We start from the raw sequence: 21144 nt of genomic DNA on the forward strand, positions 1-21144 counted from the left end.
GGACGAGAGCCACACTAAGGTAATATTTATCCATTCAAGGCTTCCAGTGCCTATCTTTGTAGTACTCATATCTTGATGTACTATTTTAGAGTGCACCATCTGGGTGTCTCACAAGGAGATCTATTAGAACATTTGCAATATCTTTCGGGAATGTCAACTAATGCAAACAGTCCATCCACCATTTTGGGTTACCCTAACCCCAGCTAGATCCTGATACCCTGCCTTCTCTCATACTACTTCTGTTAGCCCACATAGGGCATAAATGAGATGTGTGTGGCCAGTTATACATACCTCTGTTACTGTTGAAGGTAACTCACAATGCTTATATTTTTCTGCCGGAGTTGAAAATACTAATAATCTTCATTAACTGGGTACCTCGTACCCTTTTTCATCTTGCTTCTTTTACTTATTGAAGCTTGCATCTACCTTCTGAATCTCTCATTGCTTTTTACCATATAGGTGGATAGATATTCATGCTTTAGGGCTCCTTTTCCAGAATCTCACACGTCTTAGTACACACATGATCTGCTGGAGACCTTTCATTTACTCATCATAAGCATGATGCAAAATTGAGTTCCTCTGACTCAACTCTTCCACAGCCGCATTCAATCCTTTACCAACCATCTTTCTAGATGTAGGCATCGTCGAATTATGAATAAGATAGAGTTTAGGAAATTGAGTTCTTACAACTGTGCTTTATCACACGATCTAGAGTAAGAAGAAAGAGTGACAACCCTAAATTACCTGTAGCCTCCGGCTTATAAGTGTGGTTCATGACATACCCATAAACAAGACTCTACTAGACACGACTTGTAGACTCCTTAGGACAGAACTGCTCTGATACCACTTTTGTCACGACCCAAACCGATGGGCCGCGATGGGCACCCGACACATTACTCAACCGAGTAGCAACATAACATATCTTTCTTATTACATCATCATAGGTAAGTGGGCCAGAAGGGGCGTCATGAGATAAACAGAGTAAACATGAGGGAATTACCCGACATAAAATGACCCGACCTGATATAAAAACTCATACACGAGACATACGGGCCTATAAGGCCAACATAATCATTTATAAACTCAAAACATAGGCCGACAAGGCCATACAATACCCGTATACATGACATTTGTCTACAAGCCTCTAAGAATACACAATTGTCATAAAGGTCGGGACAGAGCCTCACCATACCAATCAATACATGTCCTAATGATACTGACCAAATAGCAACTCAGGAGCAAATGGAGCGCACCAACATCTTCGCTGAGCTGATAGCCTACTTGGAGGGCTCTCAACCTGTCTATCGGGACCTGCGTGCATGAAACGCAACGTCCCCAGGCAAAGGGACATCAGTACAAATAATGTACCGAATATGTAAGGAATGAAAATCAGTAAATAATAAACATGAGAGAAACATGGAGTAAAAGACTCGACATGTATGTTTGAATAACTCTGTGAATCATTAATATTTACAATGTCATGCATATGCATAGAAATATCATACCATGCTTAGGTATATGCATTTATAACATCATCAAGCCTCTGAGGGCATCCCATCATATTATCTCGGCCACTGTGGGCAAATCGTCAATGTATACCAGTTGATACTGACTCAACTCTCTCAATATAGTAAGTGAAATAGTTGTCCGGCTTTATAAGGCTCGGTATATATCACTGTTCTGCCATAGTAGGCTCGCTCATAGGCGCTCGGCCATACTAGGCTCTGTATCTCGGCCAACTGGGCTCGCTCAAAGGCTCTCGGCCAGAGTAGGCTAGGTATATAACTTACCATCTGATCAGAGATTGCCCAATAGGGGCCTGCCCACCGATTATAGCTTGATGGTGGGGAAAATACTGTAATACTGTATATATATAGACCCTCTGCTCTCTTGACTGGAAGAAGACAATACTCAATTGAATATGAAGTCCTGTTAAGGGAAAATACTATAACTTATGAGACTAGGATAATGTATATAAATTCAGGAGTATAAACTTCTCTTTATGCCTTGTTATCAAACGCGTGTAGTTACGAGATCATGCCAAAGTAAAGGAAGGGCTTAGCCTTAACATACCTGAGCCGATTCTCTTGACAATCCTTCCAACACACGTATTTTGCAACAAATCACATAACGGTGGATCGAATTAGGTAAAAATCCACATGATATTCTTGAGAAGGATTGCACCGTACTTCCTTAGAATCGCAAAATTCCGTTGCTATTATGTAGAATAACTTCGTATGAAATCTCATGTTTTTGAATTCTTGAAGATCCATGAAAGCTCTCGTTACTGAATTCTTGAAAGCTCATGTTATTGAATTATGAAAGCTCACGGTATTGATTTATGAAAGCTCACGTTATTGAAAGATGAAAGCTCACGTTATTGAATTCTTGGAGATGATACTTTAGCATTTGATATATGCTAAAGTAGAAAAGCCTTTTGTTGAATGGGTGCGGGCCCACTTAATAAGGCTTATTTTGCCACCCAAATCTCTTAACTTGCCATCTAATAATGCAAGCAAAGAGTCACCAAGCATGGCTTGAGTTGCTGCCACGTTGGGGTTACCATGTTTATCCAATAATTCCCTAATCTCCATAATTAACTTATTAAATTCTTCACTAATCCAATAATTAACCAATTACCCACATAATGAGAATTATCCCAAATTACTTAAAATACTACTCACTTTTAATATACCTCATACACCTTACTATCATAGTCATGTGGTACCTTGTATGGCAGTAGTCCATAAATACCGGGTATTATAGCTTGGACCGTATTTTATCCCAAATTGTCAAACTGCGACAGAACTTATTTTCTTCGATTCGCTTACCCTCTCACATTCGCGAATTTACTTATCAGTTGTTTGAAATATCATAATAATTATAAATCCCAAAGTAATCTCATTCCCGAACTTACGTCGATTAACTTACGACGAAACTTTAACGTACGAAAATGCGGGATGTAACACAGAACTACTAGCATTGGAGGAAAACGATATGCTTTTGTTATTGTTGATGACTACTCACATTTTACATGGGTGATTTTCTCATCTCATAAAGATGAAGCTTTGAAATACTTTGAGATTTTTTGTAAAAGAGTTGAAAGAGAAAAATGGTACCTTATTACAACCATCCAAAGTGATCGTGGAGGAGAATTCGAAAGCAGAGCATTTGAAGATTTCTGCAATGATCAAGGATATACTCTCAACTTTTCAACTCTAAGATCATCTCAATATAATAGAGTAGTTGAGCGGAAAAATCGAACTCTACAAGATATGACCAGAACAATGATATTGGAATATTCGATGCCAAATTATTTTTGGGCAGAAGCAGTAAGCATAACCTGCCACATTCTCACATATGTCTTATAAGACCTATCTTGAAGAAAACTACATATGAATTATGGAAAGGTAAACGGCCCAGCATAAGCTATTTTCATCTTTTTGGCAGCAAGTGTTTTATCCACAACAATGGTAAGGATAATCATGGAAAATTTGATCCAAGCAGTGATGAAGGTATTTTTCTGGGTTATTCCATAAATAGTAGATCTTTTAGAGTTTATAATAAATGTACTTTATTTGTAGAAGAATCAGTACATGTCATATTTGATGAAAATACCTCAACGGCCGAGAAAGGAATTTTTGTAGGTGATGAAGATATCAACCAAGAAATATCACAGACAAGAAAATCACAAAAGTCGACTGATAATACAGACGGTGTCATAGAGTCGACTAATGAACCTGTCAATAATCAACCAGAATCACAGAAGGAGTCAACTACTCATATGATTGCAACACGTCCAAATGAGTGAAGAAGTGAACCGGAATATCCTCAGAAGTTTATCATAGGAGATCCAAGTGAAGGAATGAAAACCAGGGGAGCTCTCAAGAAAAAAGGCAAATGTAGCACTCTTCTCTCGGATCAAACCAAATAAGGTTGAGGAAGACTTGAAAGACTCCAGCTGGGTACAAGCAATGCAGGAGGAACTCGATCAATTTGATAAAAATCAAGTTTGGGAACTGCTACTTAAGCCTGCAAATGCTACTATAGTTAGAACCAATAGGTTTTCAGAAATAAGCTAAATAAAGATGGAAAGGTTGTGAGAAACAAAGCCAGATTATTAGCCCAAGGCTACTCACAACAAGAAAGAGTCGACTACGATTAAACCTTTGCACCAGTAGCTCGACTAAAGTCTAAACGAATTTTTCTTGCATATCCATCCTCCAAACGATTCAGACTTTTCCAAATGGATGTCAAAAGCGCATTTTAAATGACTTTATTTATGAGGAGGTATATGTAAAACAACCTCCTGGTTTTGAAGACTCATAAATTCCTTACCACGTGTATAAGTTGACCAAAGCTCTGTATGGACTCAAACAAGCTCCACGAGCCTGGTACGAAAGGCTTAGCTCATTGCTACTTGACCATGGCTTTACAAGAGATAAAGTAGACACTACATTATTTATCAAAAAATCATCAGGAAGTAATCTTATTATTCAAGTCTATGTTGATGATATTATCTTTGGAAGTGCTAACACTCTTTTGTGCAAGGAATTCGCTAGTCTTATGCAAAGTGAGTTTGAAATGAGCATGATGAGAGAGCTTATGTTTTTTCTTAGCTTGGACTTCAAATTCAACAATCTGAAGAAGGAACCTTTGTGTGCCAGATGAAATATACAAAGAAATTAATTCAAAAGTTTGGCATGAGCAGTGCTAAAGCAATTGGTACACCAATGAATCCGCCAACAAGTCTCGACAAGGACGAAAAAGGAAATCCAGTTGATGAAACTAAATATCGTGAAATGATTGGCTCTTTGATTTACTTGACTACCAGTTGACCAGATATTATGTTCAGTATGTATAAATGTGCCAGGTCTCATCCAGCTCCTAAGGAATCGCATCTGACTGCAGTAAAGAGAATAATTTGTTATCTCATCGAAACCATATCATATGGACTATGGAACCCACATTTAAAAGTTTTAAGCTTGAAGGTTTCTCAGATGCTGATCTTGTAGGTGATAAGGAAGACAGAAAGAGCACCAACGAAACATGTCAATTAGTGGGAAAAGCATTAATATCATGGAATAGTAAGAAACAAGGCTTAGTTGCATTATCCACAATTGAGGTAGAATAAATTGCCATTGGGCAATGCTGTGCACAGTTACTATGGATGTCTCATCAACTAGGTGACTACCAACTATTTTTTAAACCTATTCAAATATTTTGTGATAACTCTATTGCTACATGTCTCTCAAAGAATCCTATGCATTATTCTAGGGCTAAGCATATAGATATTGAACATCATTTCATTAGAGATCATGTCTTAAGGGAGATATAGAATTATCATTTGTTGGAACCACTGATTAATTAGAAGATATTTTACAAAGCCTTTACTTGAAGATAGATTTTTCTCCTTAAGAGAACTACTTGGAATTATTTCGCTTGATCATAAAAATTAGGACCTATGTGTTAATTTTAATTCTTGCGTGTCTAATGTTTTCAGTTCTATTTTCTCTGTAAGTACGCATTAATTAAGCGCCTCCAATTTCCCCCTCTTTCCCCATCAGTGGCAGCTCTCAAGAAAGGAAAATCAATCATCATGACTCTTCACTGACACACTTTCCTTACCTGTACTCAACCGTCAAAATCCCTTCTTTTTAATCCTCTGAACTATTCTTCCTTGTCTTCATTGTTCTTATCGCTCAGAAACCCTTCTTCAAAATTCTCAATGGCTAAACACTCCTTCTGCCTCCACCAGAAAAAGTACTCGTTCTAAGGGAAAACTCTCTTCTCAACCTCCAGAACAGGTAGATCTGGGGTCTGATCACTCAGAAGGGTTTGCCTCTTCTCAGGCAAAGCCATCTGACCACTCTCACCGAATAGGAGAAAAAGCTCTTGGCAAAAGACCCATGGAAGACCCCCTCGAATCGTTTACCCCCAATAAATCCAAAGTAGACATCTCGAGTTCTCTAGAGTCCGGCCTCAATTTTTAGGATACCCCCAATAGGGATTTCTTTGTTGCTCTCAAAGACAAGCCAATTGCTCACGATAGAGTAATCGATTTTGATGACATGGAGACCCTAAATTGTAAGGTAAATGATTTATTTATTTTTCAAGGATGGTCTATGTTCCTCTCTGTACCCCCTCCCAAAGTTTATAAATCTTTAGTGAGAATGTTCTATGCCAATCTTCATTCTAGCAAGCCTGATAAGTTAGAATCCCTAGTTCTAGGAAAACGCATTGTCCTTGATTGTGCCATGTTTGACTCAATTTTTCAATGTAAGTGCTCTGGCTTTCCCATGCTTTTCGAAAATACTTGGTCTGATGACTTTAAAATTTCCTTTGATCAAGCAAAATGTTATATTGCTGAGTGTCCATATGAATTCCTTCCTAATCAGTTAGGTCCCATGATATTAGTTTTGAAACCCGAGTCCTAGCCCACATTGTTGCTACTGCTCACCTTCCTCGCACTGGCTCATTCTCCACCTTCTCTCAACAATATACCTTTCTTGTCTACTGTCTAGTGACCAAACTTAAGGTTAAACTATCTTCATGTGTCATAAACATCATGATTCAAAGTGCTGATGATCCCACTAGTCTTCCCTATGGTATGGCTATCACCCACATCTTGGAAGCCCACAACATATCTATCTCAAATTACTCATTTATCTCTGTTTCAAAGTCCTACAATTCTAGAGCCTTTTCCAGTATGGGATATATGTGTATTAAGGGTTCTAAGATCAAAGCCTCTGTTTCTCATCATAGTGTAGGTGATCATGATATTGTAGAGAAATTAACTGCTATTGACAACAAGTTAATCATCATCAAGGACCTTTTTGTTGCAACTCAATCAATGGTTGGGGGACATCCATGCCATCTCCAAAGAGACTGGGTCTGACGTTTCAAAGATAAGGGTCAAAATTCTCAAACTTGCAGAAAACACAATCAAATCCTTCAAGGAAGTACATGACAAGATTGATGGGGTACAGTTTCAGCTAATGCTAGCTTTGAGCATCTAAAGAAGGCGATTTGCAACACTCTCACTTATTTCTTGCTTCGTTAGTTATGGATGTTTTAGACAATTGTTTTTGCCATTTTGCTATTTTGGACTGGATAACAAGTCGATGGATACTTTCTTTACTAAAACTCTGTATGCCTATAGTTTGCAAATATTTGCCTATGATGTGCTTGTTTTTACTTATTTTCAACTATATATATGCATGCCCCCTCTTTACTGATGTCAAAAAGGGCGAGAAAAGATAGTCATACATTGCAGGACAAATAGCAGCACTTGTTGAAGGGGAGTCGACTGAAGCATATGCAGCACCCGTTGAGGGGGAGTTGACTACAGCAAAGCAAGCCAACATGGGAGTAAACTGTAGTTTGTCGACTGAAGCATATGCATCACCTGTTGAGGGGGAGTCGACTGCAACAGAGCAAGCCAACAGGGAAGTAAACTATTGTTTTATATATATATATATATATATATATATATATATATATATATATATATTATTTTTGTCATTATCAAAAAGGGGGAGATTGTTAAATATGAGTTTCAATGATGAAAGATAATATATCATATTTGGTGCACGATCACAAGGGATAAAACAATGAAATCAAGGCTCCTTATCATTCAGGCATGGACTAAGGGAAACAATCCATCAACGAAAATAAAGGAAAAGAAAAGTATCAAAGACTAGCTGTGAAAAAGGAAGAAGCAGCAGAAATCTGGAAGAAGAATCAATCAATGATTTGATAGATAATTGACAGAAGCCAGTATAGGAAGGTTCCAAAATCAAAGGAAAATAAGAGTGCAAAGTACTACACTGGAGATTGTTAAAGCCCGATATAATTTGTTTAAAGATCTTGACAATACCTCAGCTGAAATGATGAACAATGCAGGAGATATTGGATCACCTTGCTTGGCCATTGATCAACACTAAATACCAATTGTTAGCCAACAAATTCCATACCATGTTGATGATATGGGAGTTGATTTGTACTCGGTTTTGAGATCTGAACACATATTTAGACTCGTGGGATTATGGGTAGTCATAATCTACCCTTGACTTAGGTTTTGACTATGTGGGCCCAAGATTAACTTTTGTGACTTTTTGAGAAGTGGATAAAGACCGGAGCTTTATTGTTTGGAATTAATTCCTATAACATTGTTTGATGTGATTGAGTTATTTTTAGCTTGATTCAAGCCGTTTCGAGATGATTTCTAAGGGAAATGCGATTTTAGAAGGTTGATTTAGGCTTGTTGAGGTACGTAACTTGCATAAGCTTGTGTGAAGGAATAACCCTTAGGATTTGGCCTTGTTTGGCTAATTGTGAAATGTAAAAAGCGACGTGTGTGTGAAGTGACGAGTGTGTATACGGGTGCTATGTGTGATTTATCACCAGATTAGACTTTAGCTTCTAATATGCTTTATTTTGATTATATGCTTTATGTGATACATGTTTGAGCATTTGTATGACTACGTGAACTTATCATTTCATGCTAGATATCATATTTAGAGTTATTGCCGCTTAATTAGCCAAGATGGTCTATTATATAATGGATAATTGATTTAGCCGTAGTCATACTCCATATATTGAGCATTCATCCCCGTTTTATTGTTATCATATTCATATACACTTTGTTAACTTTGTTGATAATTTAACATCTTGCATTGTTATGATTATCGCATATGTGGGGATGTTGTACGGATCGATTTGTGTTGGTACGAGGTCATTTGACGTGCGGATATGATGATATTGTTGTTGTTATGGCACGAGTTCATTTGTCGTGCGATTGATATGATTATGGCACGAGGTCTTTGTCGTGCGATTGATATGAATATGGCACGAGGTCTTTGTCATGCAGCGTGTGGATACAGATCCATCCCCCTAGGATCACCCTCTCATATTTATCTCTTGATGGCGTACACGCGGATTGTGGCACTTTGATTGATGTAATTGATTTTGATGTAGAAGAGGTTAATGATGAGTGGAGTATAAGGGTGGCATTCTTGATCATGCAAGTGATCCTTTATGCAAAGGTGGTTTTGTCATGTATTTTACATGTTTTCACGTTGCATTTAACATGCTAGCCTATACCTTTGTTATTATTTGATGATTCTATTTGTCAAAGTGAATTTACCTATGTTGAGTCGATATCTCATGTTTTGTTGAGTTGATGGTATTGCATCTCATTATATTCTTGTTGCAAGTTATTATATATATACACAAACACTTGTTCTTTGATTAGTGAATATCACATAACTTAAACCTCATCGCTACTTTATCGATGTTAGTCTTGATACTTACTGAGTATACATTGCTTCGTACTCATAGTATATTTTTGTATATTTTTGTGCAGATTCAGATGCTGGAGGCTACGGACCTCGGTAGTGAGCACATCGCTGATTAAGAAGATTTAAGATAATGTTGCATGATTGTCGCAAACCCTGGGAGTCTTCCCCTATTTCATATTGTTGTATTACTTTCATGAAGTAATTTACTTTTGGGACTCGTTATGTATTTGATTTCAGAGCTCATGACTCTGTACCTAGTTTTGGGAGTTGGTATTATGCATCACTATTTTGACTTATGACAATTGCTTATTCCGTAATTTATGATGATTCAAACTTATTATATTATATTTTGATGATTGAATGCTATTAGTGTGATTGGCTTACCTAGTCTTGGAGGTAGGTGCCATCATGACCTTTGGTTGAATTTTGGGTCGTGACATAACTACTCTCATTTACATAAAGTTGTATATATGTATCAAACTTACATTATAGTTACATGAAACTTGTATGAAAATTGTATTTAAGTTATATTATGTTGTAGTTGTGTTATTTTTATATGAATGTTGTATGAAAATTATAAAAAAGTTATACATTGTATGAATTATTGTATGAAATCTATATTTTTGAGTTGTAAGTTCTAAATGTTAAACCTTGTATAGCCGAAAGCTATATCCAAAGTGAACTTGTTAAACCTTGTTACCAATCCATTCAGATACTGGGACCAAATAATCTCAGCAATAAGTTAAACCTTGCGCCTGCAAATTGGAATCTCTATTGTGTTCTCAATCGTGTCTTCTACCTTAGCTTGAAAAGTTTCTTCATTCCCATCATTGTCAATTTTAAAGGTAATGTAGTAGGTAAAGTCACGACAACCACCAGCATTTATCCTCACAATCTCCTTAATATCGCGTTCTTTCCCCTGCAGTTAATAATAAGTAAAGTCAATACTTATGAAGGAAGAACAGCACAGCAGAAAATAGGCAAATAACAACGTATAGATCATACATCATTGCCAAAGTACTTCTTGATTGCCATTGAAGCATAACTCTTGATCTCATCCACAAACTCAGGAAAACGTTCAAATCCGATCATGGGGTAGATGGGAGCAAACATGCATGACCCAGGGTATTCATCAAACTCAAAACCCTATTAAGATACATATAACATAAATAAACAGATGAGAATTGCGACAGAGTCAAAAGGTTAATATTTTAGGGCATAATTAAGCATTTGAATTCTGTGTGATCTGAACAAAGAGAGTAAAATATAATCACAAATTTGATAGTTGAAAACATGTATAAAATGTGTTTTTATGGAGAAGATTTTGTCATATACACAAGTTATGCACGCAGATATGTGTGTCTGTGCGGACAAGAGGGTGAAAGAGAAGTTATGAATTTTCAACATTTTAGTTGTCACACAGAAAAGAAAACTGCCAATTGTAATGGATAGTTGGCTGGTGACATGAAAACATACTTAAAAACAACAGCAAAAGTCTACCAAAAACCATATATCATTTTTCCCTTCAAAAGCAAATCATATCGTAGAGAGCACCCAACACGAAAAAAAAAAGCAAAAAAGAAAAGAAGGGTTGTTTTAGACAAACTGTAATTACATATAATGCAACTCATATTCCAGCAAGTATTGAATTCCTTTTCCCATTCGTTTAGGAAAATTTCAAGTTAATGCTTAGTATTACCTTCTAGTTTAGAGTTTAATTGATTAAAGAGAAAATGTACAACAGAAAAGGAAAAGAACAGGGAAATTCGTGATGGGTCCATCCCATGTGTAAGGAAGACATCTTCCTTTTGGCTTTGAAATGTCAAGGCAACTAAAGGAATAGTAAGGAAGATTTTAATATTTCTTTAGTTTTACATTGAATATTTGACTCTTGCCAAACTCATGAGATCATTGATGACATCAATGAAGCAATCTTAAACACTATAAATAGGTGTTTTGCTCTCATTGTAAAATACACCAACAAAGAGAGAAAGAAAGAGTGAGGTTTCACAGACAGGGTATAAGAAAATAGTATGTGAAAAAAATAGAGAGTGAGCGATATTGTAGTGAGGTGGAAATATCAAAAGAGAGTTATTTCTTTTAAGTGTTATAGTGGTCTTTGGAGTATTTTACTCGGAACTACAAAGTGTAAAATTCCTTGCTATAGTGATATCAGTTGCTCCTCTTAGGGCCATGGTTTTTTCCTTATTCAAAAGTGTTTTCCACGTAAAAATCTTGGTGTCGTTGTCACTCTTTTATTCTAGTTAATTACTGTATCTTGGTGCTACGTTATTATTCCGCTTTTATTACTATGAATATTATTTCTGTAGGGGATTTACTCCCAACAACTGGTATCAGAGCACAAGTTCTGCTCGTTCACAAAAATACTATTCACCGTCGATAGTAGGGCTGCTTATCGGGCGGATTGGGCGGTTAATTACTCTTAACGGTTTGGCTTAACGGTTATCGACTTTTAAATGTATTAATTCGCTAGCCATCCGATAAGATATCGGGCGGATTGGTATCGGTTTAGCTCTTATCGGGCAGTTATGGGGCGGTTTATCGGCCTAATGCAATCTATATTGCGTGCATTAATTATTTGTTGACCACCTAGCATACAAATTCAGAATAAAAAATTACACATTGAGTCCAAACATACATGTCTATTAACGCCTATATAAGAATGATGTAGTGTGTCATGTGTTGTAGAGTGAAAAAAGCAGAACACATTGTAGGCTACATTACATCCCAAAGCAGACTACATATGAGTCCAAACATACATGTCTTTTAACGCCTACCATTAAATCCCAAAGCAGACTATATTACATGAGTCCAAACATACATATGTCTGTTAACGCCTAGCATATTAATTCAGAATAGGAAATTCCAGTCTATATTCAAAGTGAGTCCAGAATAGATATTTCAAAATGATTAATCCATAAGTGAGCAGTCTACACAGAAATGTTTGGCCTGCAGCTAACGCCTAACAGTGCTTGAATTTCTGCAGTTTCAAAGTTCAAACAACAGCTTCAAATTTCTAACTTAAACTCTCAACCTGGCATTTCACGCTATATCATCAACCATACAAACAGCACCGAGCAAAAGGCAGTTATGTATAGAAATAGGGATGGATTATAAGCAGTAAACAATTTACAGGAAACGCAAATGTGCTCTTTCCCCAGAACATAATTCAAGACAGTATTATCGTCAATATTGTGGGATAAAAGTTATGGCACAACACTACTGTTATTCTATTAAACATAGACAACATGCATTAGTTTAAAAAACTAAAAGCAAAGGTGAACCATAAATAGCAGCTTAAACAATCTTGTTGTAGGGTGGGAGAATAAGCTAAGTTAATAGCTGGAAGAAGTGGAAGGGTTTTTGATATATATATATATATATATATATTCTTAACGGGTTAACGAATTATCTGTTAAGAAAATTGAATAATCCGCCCCCAACCGATAAGCCGTTAAAAAAAAATTTAATCTGTTCCCCGTCCGTTAAACCGTTAACACGATATCAATAAGCCATTAAGCTTCGATTTCGGTTCGGTTTTCGGTTTTGGTTCGGTTTTGAACACCCCTAGTTGGTAGCACTATACTCAGTGAAAATAAAAATGTCTGGAGTAAAGTACGAGGTAGCAAAATTTAACGGAGATAGCGGTTTCTCAATATGGCAAAGAATAATGAGGGATCTGCTCATCCAACAAGGTTTACACAATGTACTAGATGCTGATGCCAAAAAGCCTGATACTATGAAAGCTGAGGATTGAGATGACTTGGATGAAAGAGCTGCTAGTGCAATCAGGTTGCACTTATCAGATGATTGATAAATAACGTCATTGATGAAGACACCGCATGTGGCATTTGGACAAGGTTGGAAATCCTATACATGTCCAAAACGCTGACAAATAAATTGTACCTGAAGAAGCAGCTATACGCCCTACACATGGGTGAAGGTAAGATTTTTTTGTCACATTTAAATGTGTTTAATGGACTAATCACATAGCTCGCCAATCTCGGAGTGAAAATCGAGGAAGAAGACAAAGCCATCTTGCTATTGAACTCGTCACCATCTTCATACAACAATTTAGCAACAACCATACTGCACGGTAAGACTACTATTGAGTTGAAAGATGTCACATCGGCTCTTCTACTCAATGAGAAGATGAGAAAGAAGCCTGAAAATCAAGGACATGCTCTCATCACAGAAGGGAGAGGCAGGAGTTATCAAAGTAGTTCGAGAGACTATGGTAGATCCAGAGCTCGTGGGATGTCTAAGAACCGATCCTAATCAAAAGTCAGAAATTGCTATAATTGTGATCAACCAGGTCACTTCAAAAGAGATTGCCCAAATCCAAGGAAGGGCAAAGGTGAAACTAGTGGCCAGAAGAATGACGACAACACAACCGCCATGGTGCAAAACAATGATAATGTTGTCCTCTTTATAAACGAGAAAAATGAATGCATGTACTTATTAGGTCCAAATTCGGAATGGGTGGTTGATACAGCAGCATCTTACCATACCACACCGGTAAGAGATCTTTTTTGCAGATATGTAGAAGGTGATTTCGGCACTGTGAGAATGGGTAACACAAGTTACTCAAAGATTGCGCGGATCAGTGACATTTGTATCAAGACAAATGTCAGATGCACATTGGTTCTAAAAGACGTACGACATATACTTGATTTGCGGATGAATTTGATCTCGAGAATTGCATTAGACGGAGATGGATACGAGAACTATTTTGCAAATCAAAAGTGGAGACTCACCAAGGGATCATTGGTGATTTAAAAGGGAGTTGCTCGTGGCACGTTATACATGACAAATGCAGAAATATGCCAAGGTGAATTGAACGCGGCACAAGATGAGATTTCTGCAGATTTGTGGCACAAAAGAATGGGTCACATGAGCGAGAAGGGATTGCAGATTCTTGCCAGGAATCACTCACTTCTTATGCTAAAGGTACAATGGTAAAATCTTGTGACTATTGTTTATTTGGTAAGCAACATAGAGTTTCATTTCAGATATCGTCTGAAAGAAAATTGAATATACTTGATTTGGTATATTCTGATATTTATGGTCCAATGGAAATTGAATCGATGGGAGATAACAAATATTTTGTTACTTTTATTGATGATGCTTCACGAAAATTATGGGTTTATATTTTGAAAACCAAAGATCAGGTGTTTCAAGTTTTCCAGAAGTTTCATGCTATGGTGGAAAGGGAGACAGGCCAAAAACTAAAGCGTCTCCGAAGTGACAATGGAGGTGAGTACACTTCAAGGGAATTTGAAGAGTACTGTTCGAGCCATGAGATCAGACATAAAAAGACAGTTCCTGGAACCCCACAACACAATGGTGTAGCCGAAAGGATGAATCGCACCATTGTGGAGAAGGTGAGAAGCATGCTCAGAATGGCGAAACTACCTAAGTCATTCTGGGGAGAATATGAGTCTATCAGTTACGTTGGCGTTTGACATCGCAGAGAGAGTATGGACCAACAAGGAGGTGTCCTACTCGCATCTGAAGGTGTTCGATTGCAGAGCTTTTGCACATGTACCAAAGGAGCAGAGAACAACGTTGTATGATAAATCTGTTCCCTGCATATTCATCAGATATGGAGATGAAGAGTCCGGATATAGATTGTGGGATCCTGTAAAGAAGAAGGTAATCAGAAACAGAGATGTAGTCTTCTGAGAAAGTGAAGTTGGAACTGCTGATGATATGCCAGAGAAGGCCAAGAATGGTATAATTCCTAACCTTGTTACTATTCCTTTTACTTCTAACAATTTCACAAGTGCATAAAGTAGGACCGACGAAGTTGCCGAGCAGGGGGAGCAACTTGATGATTATGTCGAACAAGTGGAGTACCCCACTCAGAAAGAAGAACAACCTCAACCTCTGAGGAGATCAGAGAGGCCAAGGGTAGAGTCATGCAAGTATCCTTCCACAGAGTATGTCCTCATCAGTGATGAGGGGGATCCAGAAAGTCTTAAGGAGGTGACGTCTCATCCAGAAAAGAACCAGTGGATGAAACTCATGCAAGAGGAGATGGAATCTTTGCAGAAAAATGGCACGTACAAGATGGTTGAACTTCCAAAGGGTAAAAGACCACTCAAATGTAAGTGGGTCCTCAAGAAAGATGGAAATGGCAAGCTGGTGAGATACAAAGCTCGATTGGTGGTTAAAAGCTTCGAACAGAAAAAAAGGTATTGATTTTGACGAAATTTTCTCACCTGTTGTCAAAATGACTTCTATTCGAATAATCTTGAGCTTAGCAGCTAGCCTAGATCTTGAAGTGGAGGGAGCAATTGGATGTGAAAACTACATTTCTTCATGGAGATTTGGAAGAGGAGATATATATGGAGCAGCCAGAAAGATTTGAATTAGCTGAAAGGAAACATATGGTGTGCAAACTGAATAAGAGTCTTTATGGGTTGAAGAAGGCACCAAGGCAGTGCTACAAGAAGTTTGACTCAATCATGAAAAGTCAAACTTACACAAAGACATATTCTGATCCATATGTATACTTAAAAAGATTTTCTTAAAATAACTTTATTATATTGTTGTTGTTTGTGGATGACATGTTAATTGTAGGAAAAGACAAGGGGCTGGTCGCAAAGTTGAAGGGAGATCTGTCCAAGTCATTTGATATGAAGGATTTGGGCCCAGCACAACAAATTTTGGGTATGAAGATAGTTCGAGAGCAAACAAGAAGAAAGTTGTGGCTGTCTAAGGAGAAGAACATTGAACATGTACTGGAATGCTTCAACATGAAGAATGTTAAGCCAGTCAGCACACCTCTTGCTAGTCATCTAAAGTTGAGAAAGAAGGTGTGTCCTACAATAGTGGAGGAGAAAGGGAACATGGCTAGAGTTCCTTATTCTTCAGCAGTCGGAAGCTTGATGTATGCAATGGTATGCACCAGACCTGATACTGCTCATGCAGTTGGTGTTGTTAGCAGATTCCTTGAAAATCCTGGAAAGGAATATTGGGAAGCAATCAAGTGGATACTCAAGTACCTAAGAGGTACTGTAGGAGATTGCTTGTGTTTTGGAGGATCTGATCCAATTTTGAGGGGCTACACGAATGCTTATATGGCAAGTGATCTTGATAATCGTAAATCTACTACAGGATACCTGTTCACTTTTTCAGGGGGAGCTATATCATGGCAGTCAAAGTTGTAGAAGTGTGTTGCACTCTCTACAACTGAAGCTGAGTATATTGCCGCTACTGAAGCTGGGAAGGAGATGGTTTGGCTGAAACAGTTCCTTCAAGAGCTTGGATTGCATCAAAAGCAGTATGTCGTCTATTGTGACAGTCAAAGTGCAATAGACCTGAGCAAAAGCACCATGTATCACGCAAGGACGAAGCATATCGACGTGAGATATCACTGGATTTGAGAAAGAATAGATGATGGATCTATACAGGTCAAGAAGATCCATACAAGTGAGAATCCTTCGGATATGCTGACCAAGGTGGTACCTAGAGACAAGTTCGAGCTATGCAAAGAACTTGTCGGCATGAACTCTATATGAAAAACTGGAGTTACCTCATTAGGTGCATGGGACTGGAGGGGGAGATTTGATGGGTCCATCCCATGTGTAAGGAAGACATCTTCCTTTTGGCTTTGAAATGTCAAGGCAACTAAAGGAATAGCAAGGAAGCTTTTATGGCAAATATTTCGTTGGTTTCACATTAAATATTTGACTCTTGCCAAACTCATGAGATCATTTATGACATCAATGAAGCAATCCTAAACACTATAAATAGGCGTCTTGCTCTCATTGTAAAATACACCAACAAAGAGAGAGAAAGAGTGAGGTTTCACAGACAGGGCATAAGAAAATAGTCTGTGAGAAAAATAGAAAGTGAACGATATTGTAGTGAGGTAGGAATATCAAAAGAGGGTTATTTCTTTTGAGTGTTATAGTGATCTTTGGAGTATTTTACACGGACCTACAAAGTGTAAAATTTCTTGATATAGTGATATCAGTTGCTCCTCTGAGGGCCATGGTTTTTCCCTTATTCAAAAGGGCTTTCCACGTAAAAATCTTGGTGTCGCAGTAACTCTTTTATTCTTGTTAATTACCGTATCTCGGTGCTACATTATTGTTCCGCTTTTATTACTGTGAATATTATTTCTGTAGTGGGTTTATTTCCAACACTTCGAACACCCAATAAAAGAGTACTAACTCCAATTTCATCTATACGATCATTTTTTGGGCCATCTACATGTAAAAAAAGGGCAGCCTAATGCACTAAGTTCCTGCTATGGGCGAGGTATGGGGAAGGGTCGGACCACAAGGATCTATTGTACACAGCCTTACCCTGCATATCTGTAAGAGGCTATTTTCACGGCTCGAACCCGTGACCTCTTGGCCAAACGGAGACACACCGATGTTAAGAAGAAGAAGAAGAATGAGGGATAAATCAAATCTGATGACTGGGTGGTGACTACTCCCACAGAACGATTCACCATCCTACTTCATAGAGTGCAGTGCCTCCAGAACTAAGTATAGTATCCACATTATTAGGTGTATACAAAATTGATATAAGAAAAAAGGATTCTAAAATCCACAGATATCAAAAGGCTACAATATCTCCCATCCCCTTCTAACCCATGAAAAAATAGTTGACTTGAACCAGCTTCTCCGCGCATTGCAATGACCCAGAAAGGAGTAGTACGATATTTAAGTGTTTGCACATAAAATTCCATAGCGTCTTGAGCCATATATAGACAAATATGCATATGGAAAAAGGGATTGATTCATGTAAAACACACAGAGACCTAGACAAACTACACAAGTAGATAACAAAAATAACAGCATATTCAAAATAAAATTTAACAATAACAATATGGAGAGAGAATTCAAGAAACCTCTGTTTACTTCACATGCTATCCTCCACATATAAATGAGTTATTCAATAAAGGCCACTATGATGGAAATGTATAATATATGCTGCAATCAACTTGTTTCAAGAAAGGTACGACAAACATACACGTGAAAATTTTGCATTTTATTTTTTTAAACCTGCACATCTACGATGCACATTAGTTCAACAAAAATAACAACAACCTAATATAATCTCACTAATGGGGTCTGGGGAGGATAGTGTGTACGCAGACCTTATCCCTATCTTGGGTAGAGAGGCTGTTTCCGATATACCCTCGGCTCCCTCCCTCCAAAAACTCCCCACCTTGCTCTTGGGGTGACTCGAACTCACAATCTCTTGATTGAAAGTGGAGGGTGCTCACCACTAGAGCAACACCCACTCTTGTCTCACAATGCACATTAGTTCATTTTCTTTAATTGTAATGTGGAGGGAGTTTAACGTCTGAATACTCCTCGGTTTACAAACTCACTTTCTTCTTTCATCAGGCTTCCAATTTACTATACCCTTTATTTTAAATAGAAAATACAACAAGAATACAATGTATGCTGATAACTTCATATCTTCTAGATCTTGATACACTTTATATTATCTACATATTTACGTGGGATTTATTCCACTACTCTTCTTATTTTTCAACACATTATAACTTATACACCAAACTCATCCCTAACAAACAACAAATAGAACAACGTATACACCTTTGTTTTGCTAATCTTCACTAACAAAGAAATAGAAGAAAATATTGAAACGCTTTTAAGGGTGTGACTTAGTGGTCAAGAATGAGAGTAGAACCATGAGGTTTCAGGTTCAAATTCCAGCAGAGGCCAAAAACACTAGGTGATTCTTCCCATCGGTCTAGGCCTTGGTGAATAGAGTTATCTAGTACACGTTGCTGGTGTATCTATTTTACTCTACCGAGCCGCGCTATAGTCGGCCGGGTATGGCACCTATTGTGCAACCACTGATCAGTTGGGTTTTACCGAGCTCCACGTGGCCGGGTACGATTCTACCGAGCCCTATGATGGCCGGGTACGTTTTACCGAGCCTATTATGGCCGGGTACGATATGATGATGGTGATGCCCACAAAGGCGTATGTTTTAAAAGTTTATGTATATATATGTATGTATCATGTATTTCATGTCAGTAGCCCTCAGAGGTACCCAGATGTCACAGGTTGTATATTCTCTATCCCTGTTTACATTACTGTTCTTACTTATGCTTTCTTGCCTCACATACTCAGTACTTTATTCGTACTGACGTCCTTTTTATTTGTGGACGCTGCATGTCGTGCTGCAGGTCCTGATAGACAGGTAGACGTAGCTCCCCCACCACAGTAGGCTGTCCAGTTCAGCGGTTATTGGCGAGATCCCTTCTCCGGACTTGCCGTGGTCTTGGTATGCATTTTTGTTATAGACATTATGGGTATGTCGGGGCCCTGTTCCGGCAATGTTGTAGCACTTATGTTCCTTTAGAGGCTCATAGACAGGTGTCGACTTATGTATGGTTTAGAATGCCTTTTCGGCTGATTTTTGTTGTATAGTCTTTCATGGCATCATGATAGCTCGTACCTTATATATAGTTTCTTGACAGTCTTGTCGGGGTCTCAATGTTCATAATTTGTAAATATGGAATAGTACAATTCTCCATATTATTCTAATTATTTTATTTAAAAAAATAGTACATGGAACATACATCGCTCTCGCGTAGCTGTTGATAATACTTGATAAAGACATCCTTATTTGGCCAAGTCATCCAATCATCCGGATCATAATACTCCTTCCCTTTTTCCTCAGTCAAATTGTCTTTGTCCTCGACTTTCAATTTCTTCTCAGGGGGTGACCCCTTTTCTGTACAAGAGTTCCCAGCCATAGAATTTTTCATCCGTCACCGCACTTCCACATGCTGACATAATATTAACCCTAAACCGGCGATATTTCGGTTAAAGTAGCTTCTTTTTTTTTTTTTCAGTAATTAAAAGATCGCCTAAAGTAGCTTTTTCTTTTTCCAGTACTTAAAAGATTGTGACAATTGTAGGCTTCAATGGAAAATATTTTAAGAAAAGTAATTGTAAAAGAAAACAGGGTAAGTGGCTACTTCATTTACGGCTGTAAATAATTTGATAAATATCGAATTAACGTACCGAAATCGAAAATTTTAGTAATTGATAATCAATATTTTGATATTCGGTATGGTATTTGGTTTAAATTTTAAAAAATTGATATTAGGTATGGTATTTGGTAAATATATATTAAAATTAATAATAAAAATATTAGGTATGGTATTTGGTATATATTATAATTAATAACATAAAAAATCTAAAATTTTACTTTCTTTTATTCTCTAAGTTAATTAATTAACTCTAAGTAACAAGATATTTCTAATGATTAAATTTATTCCTTTATGTACAATTTTCTCTCTGGGTTGATATTTGCTAGTTTTGGACAAAACTTTTGTCAACAAATATTTTTAGTTTTGCACTTTTGAGTACTTTAATTACGAATATTACAGTATATGACTTTATGCACTAGTTAGTATTCAAACCGAATAAATCGAAGTTACCGAACCGAATAAACCGAAATCGGACGGAGAAAAATCGAACCATACCGAATTTAATTAGGTACGGTATTTGTATAATATTTTTAGAAACCGAATACTAAACCGAAATATATAAATATCCTACCGTACCGTACCGACTGACTAACACCTTACGTTTATCCCATTTCCTCTTTTAAAAGCTAGTTTGACCAAAAGTGCTTAGTAAAGATTTAAAATATTTTTAAGTCAAAACAAATCAAAAGCCAGCTTAAAAGCAAGCTTGACAAGATATATTTCTACTTTTTTATCCCCAACCTTTACTTATAATCCCCACAATACTTCCACTGCAATAAATTTTTAATATTATGGTACACACATTGCACCTTGTACCCTATGTTA

General features: G+C 37.4%; 1 protein-coding gene across 1 annotated transcript; it reads right to left on the reverse strand.

Moving 5' to 3' along the window:
* Window positions 1–10016: 10016 nt before the first annotated feature.
* Window positions 10017–20097, reverse strand: LOC117277888 (uncharacterized). Its single transcript, XM_033657302.2, has 3 exons — window positions 19903–20097; window positions 10308–10448; window positions 10017–10221 (listed from the first exon to the last, which is right to left on the reverse strand). Exons 1-3 carry the CDS (start codon window positions 20089–20091, stop codon window positions 10045–10047), a joined length of 507 nt encoding a protein of 168 aa, XP_033513193.2. The 5' UTR covers window positions 20092–20097; the 3' UTR covers window positions 10017–10044.
* Between the last annotated feature and the right edge of the window lie 1047 nt (window positions 20098–21144).

The sequence above is a fragment of the Nicotiana tomentosiformis genome, chromosome 9, assembly GCF_000390325.3.
Source record: "Nicotiana tomentosiformis chromosome 9, ASM39032v3, whole genome shotgun sequence".
Classification (NCBI taxonomy): domain Eukaryota; kingdom Viridiplantae; phylum Streptophyta; class Magnoliopsida; order Solanales; family Solanaceae; genus Nicotiana; species Nicotiana tomentosiformis.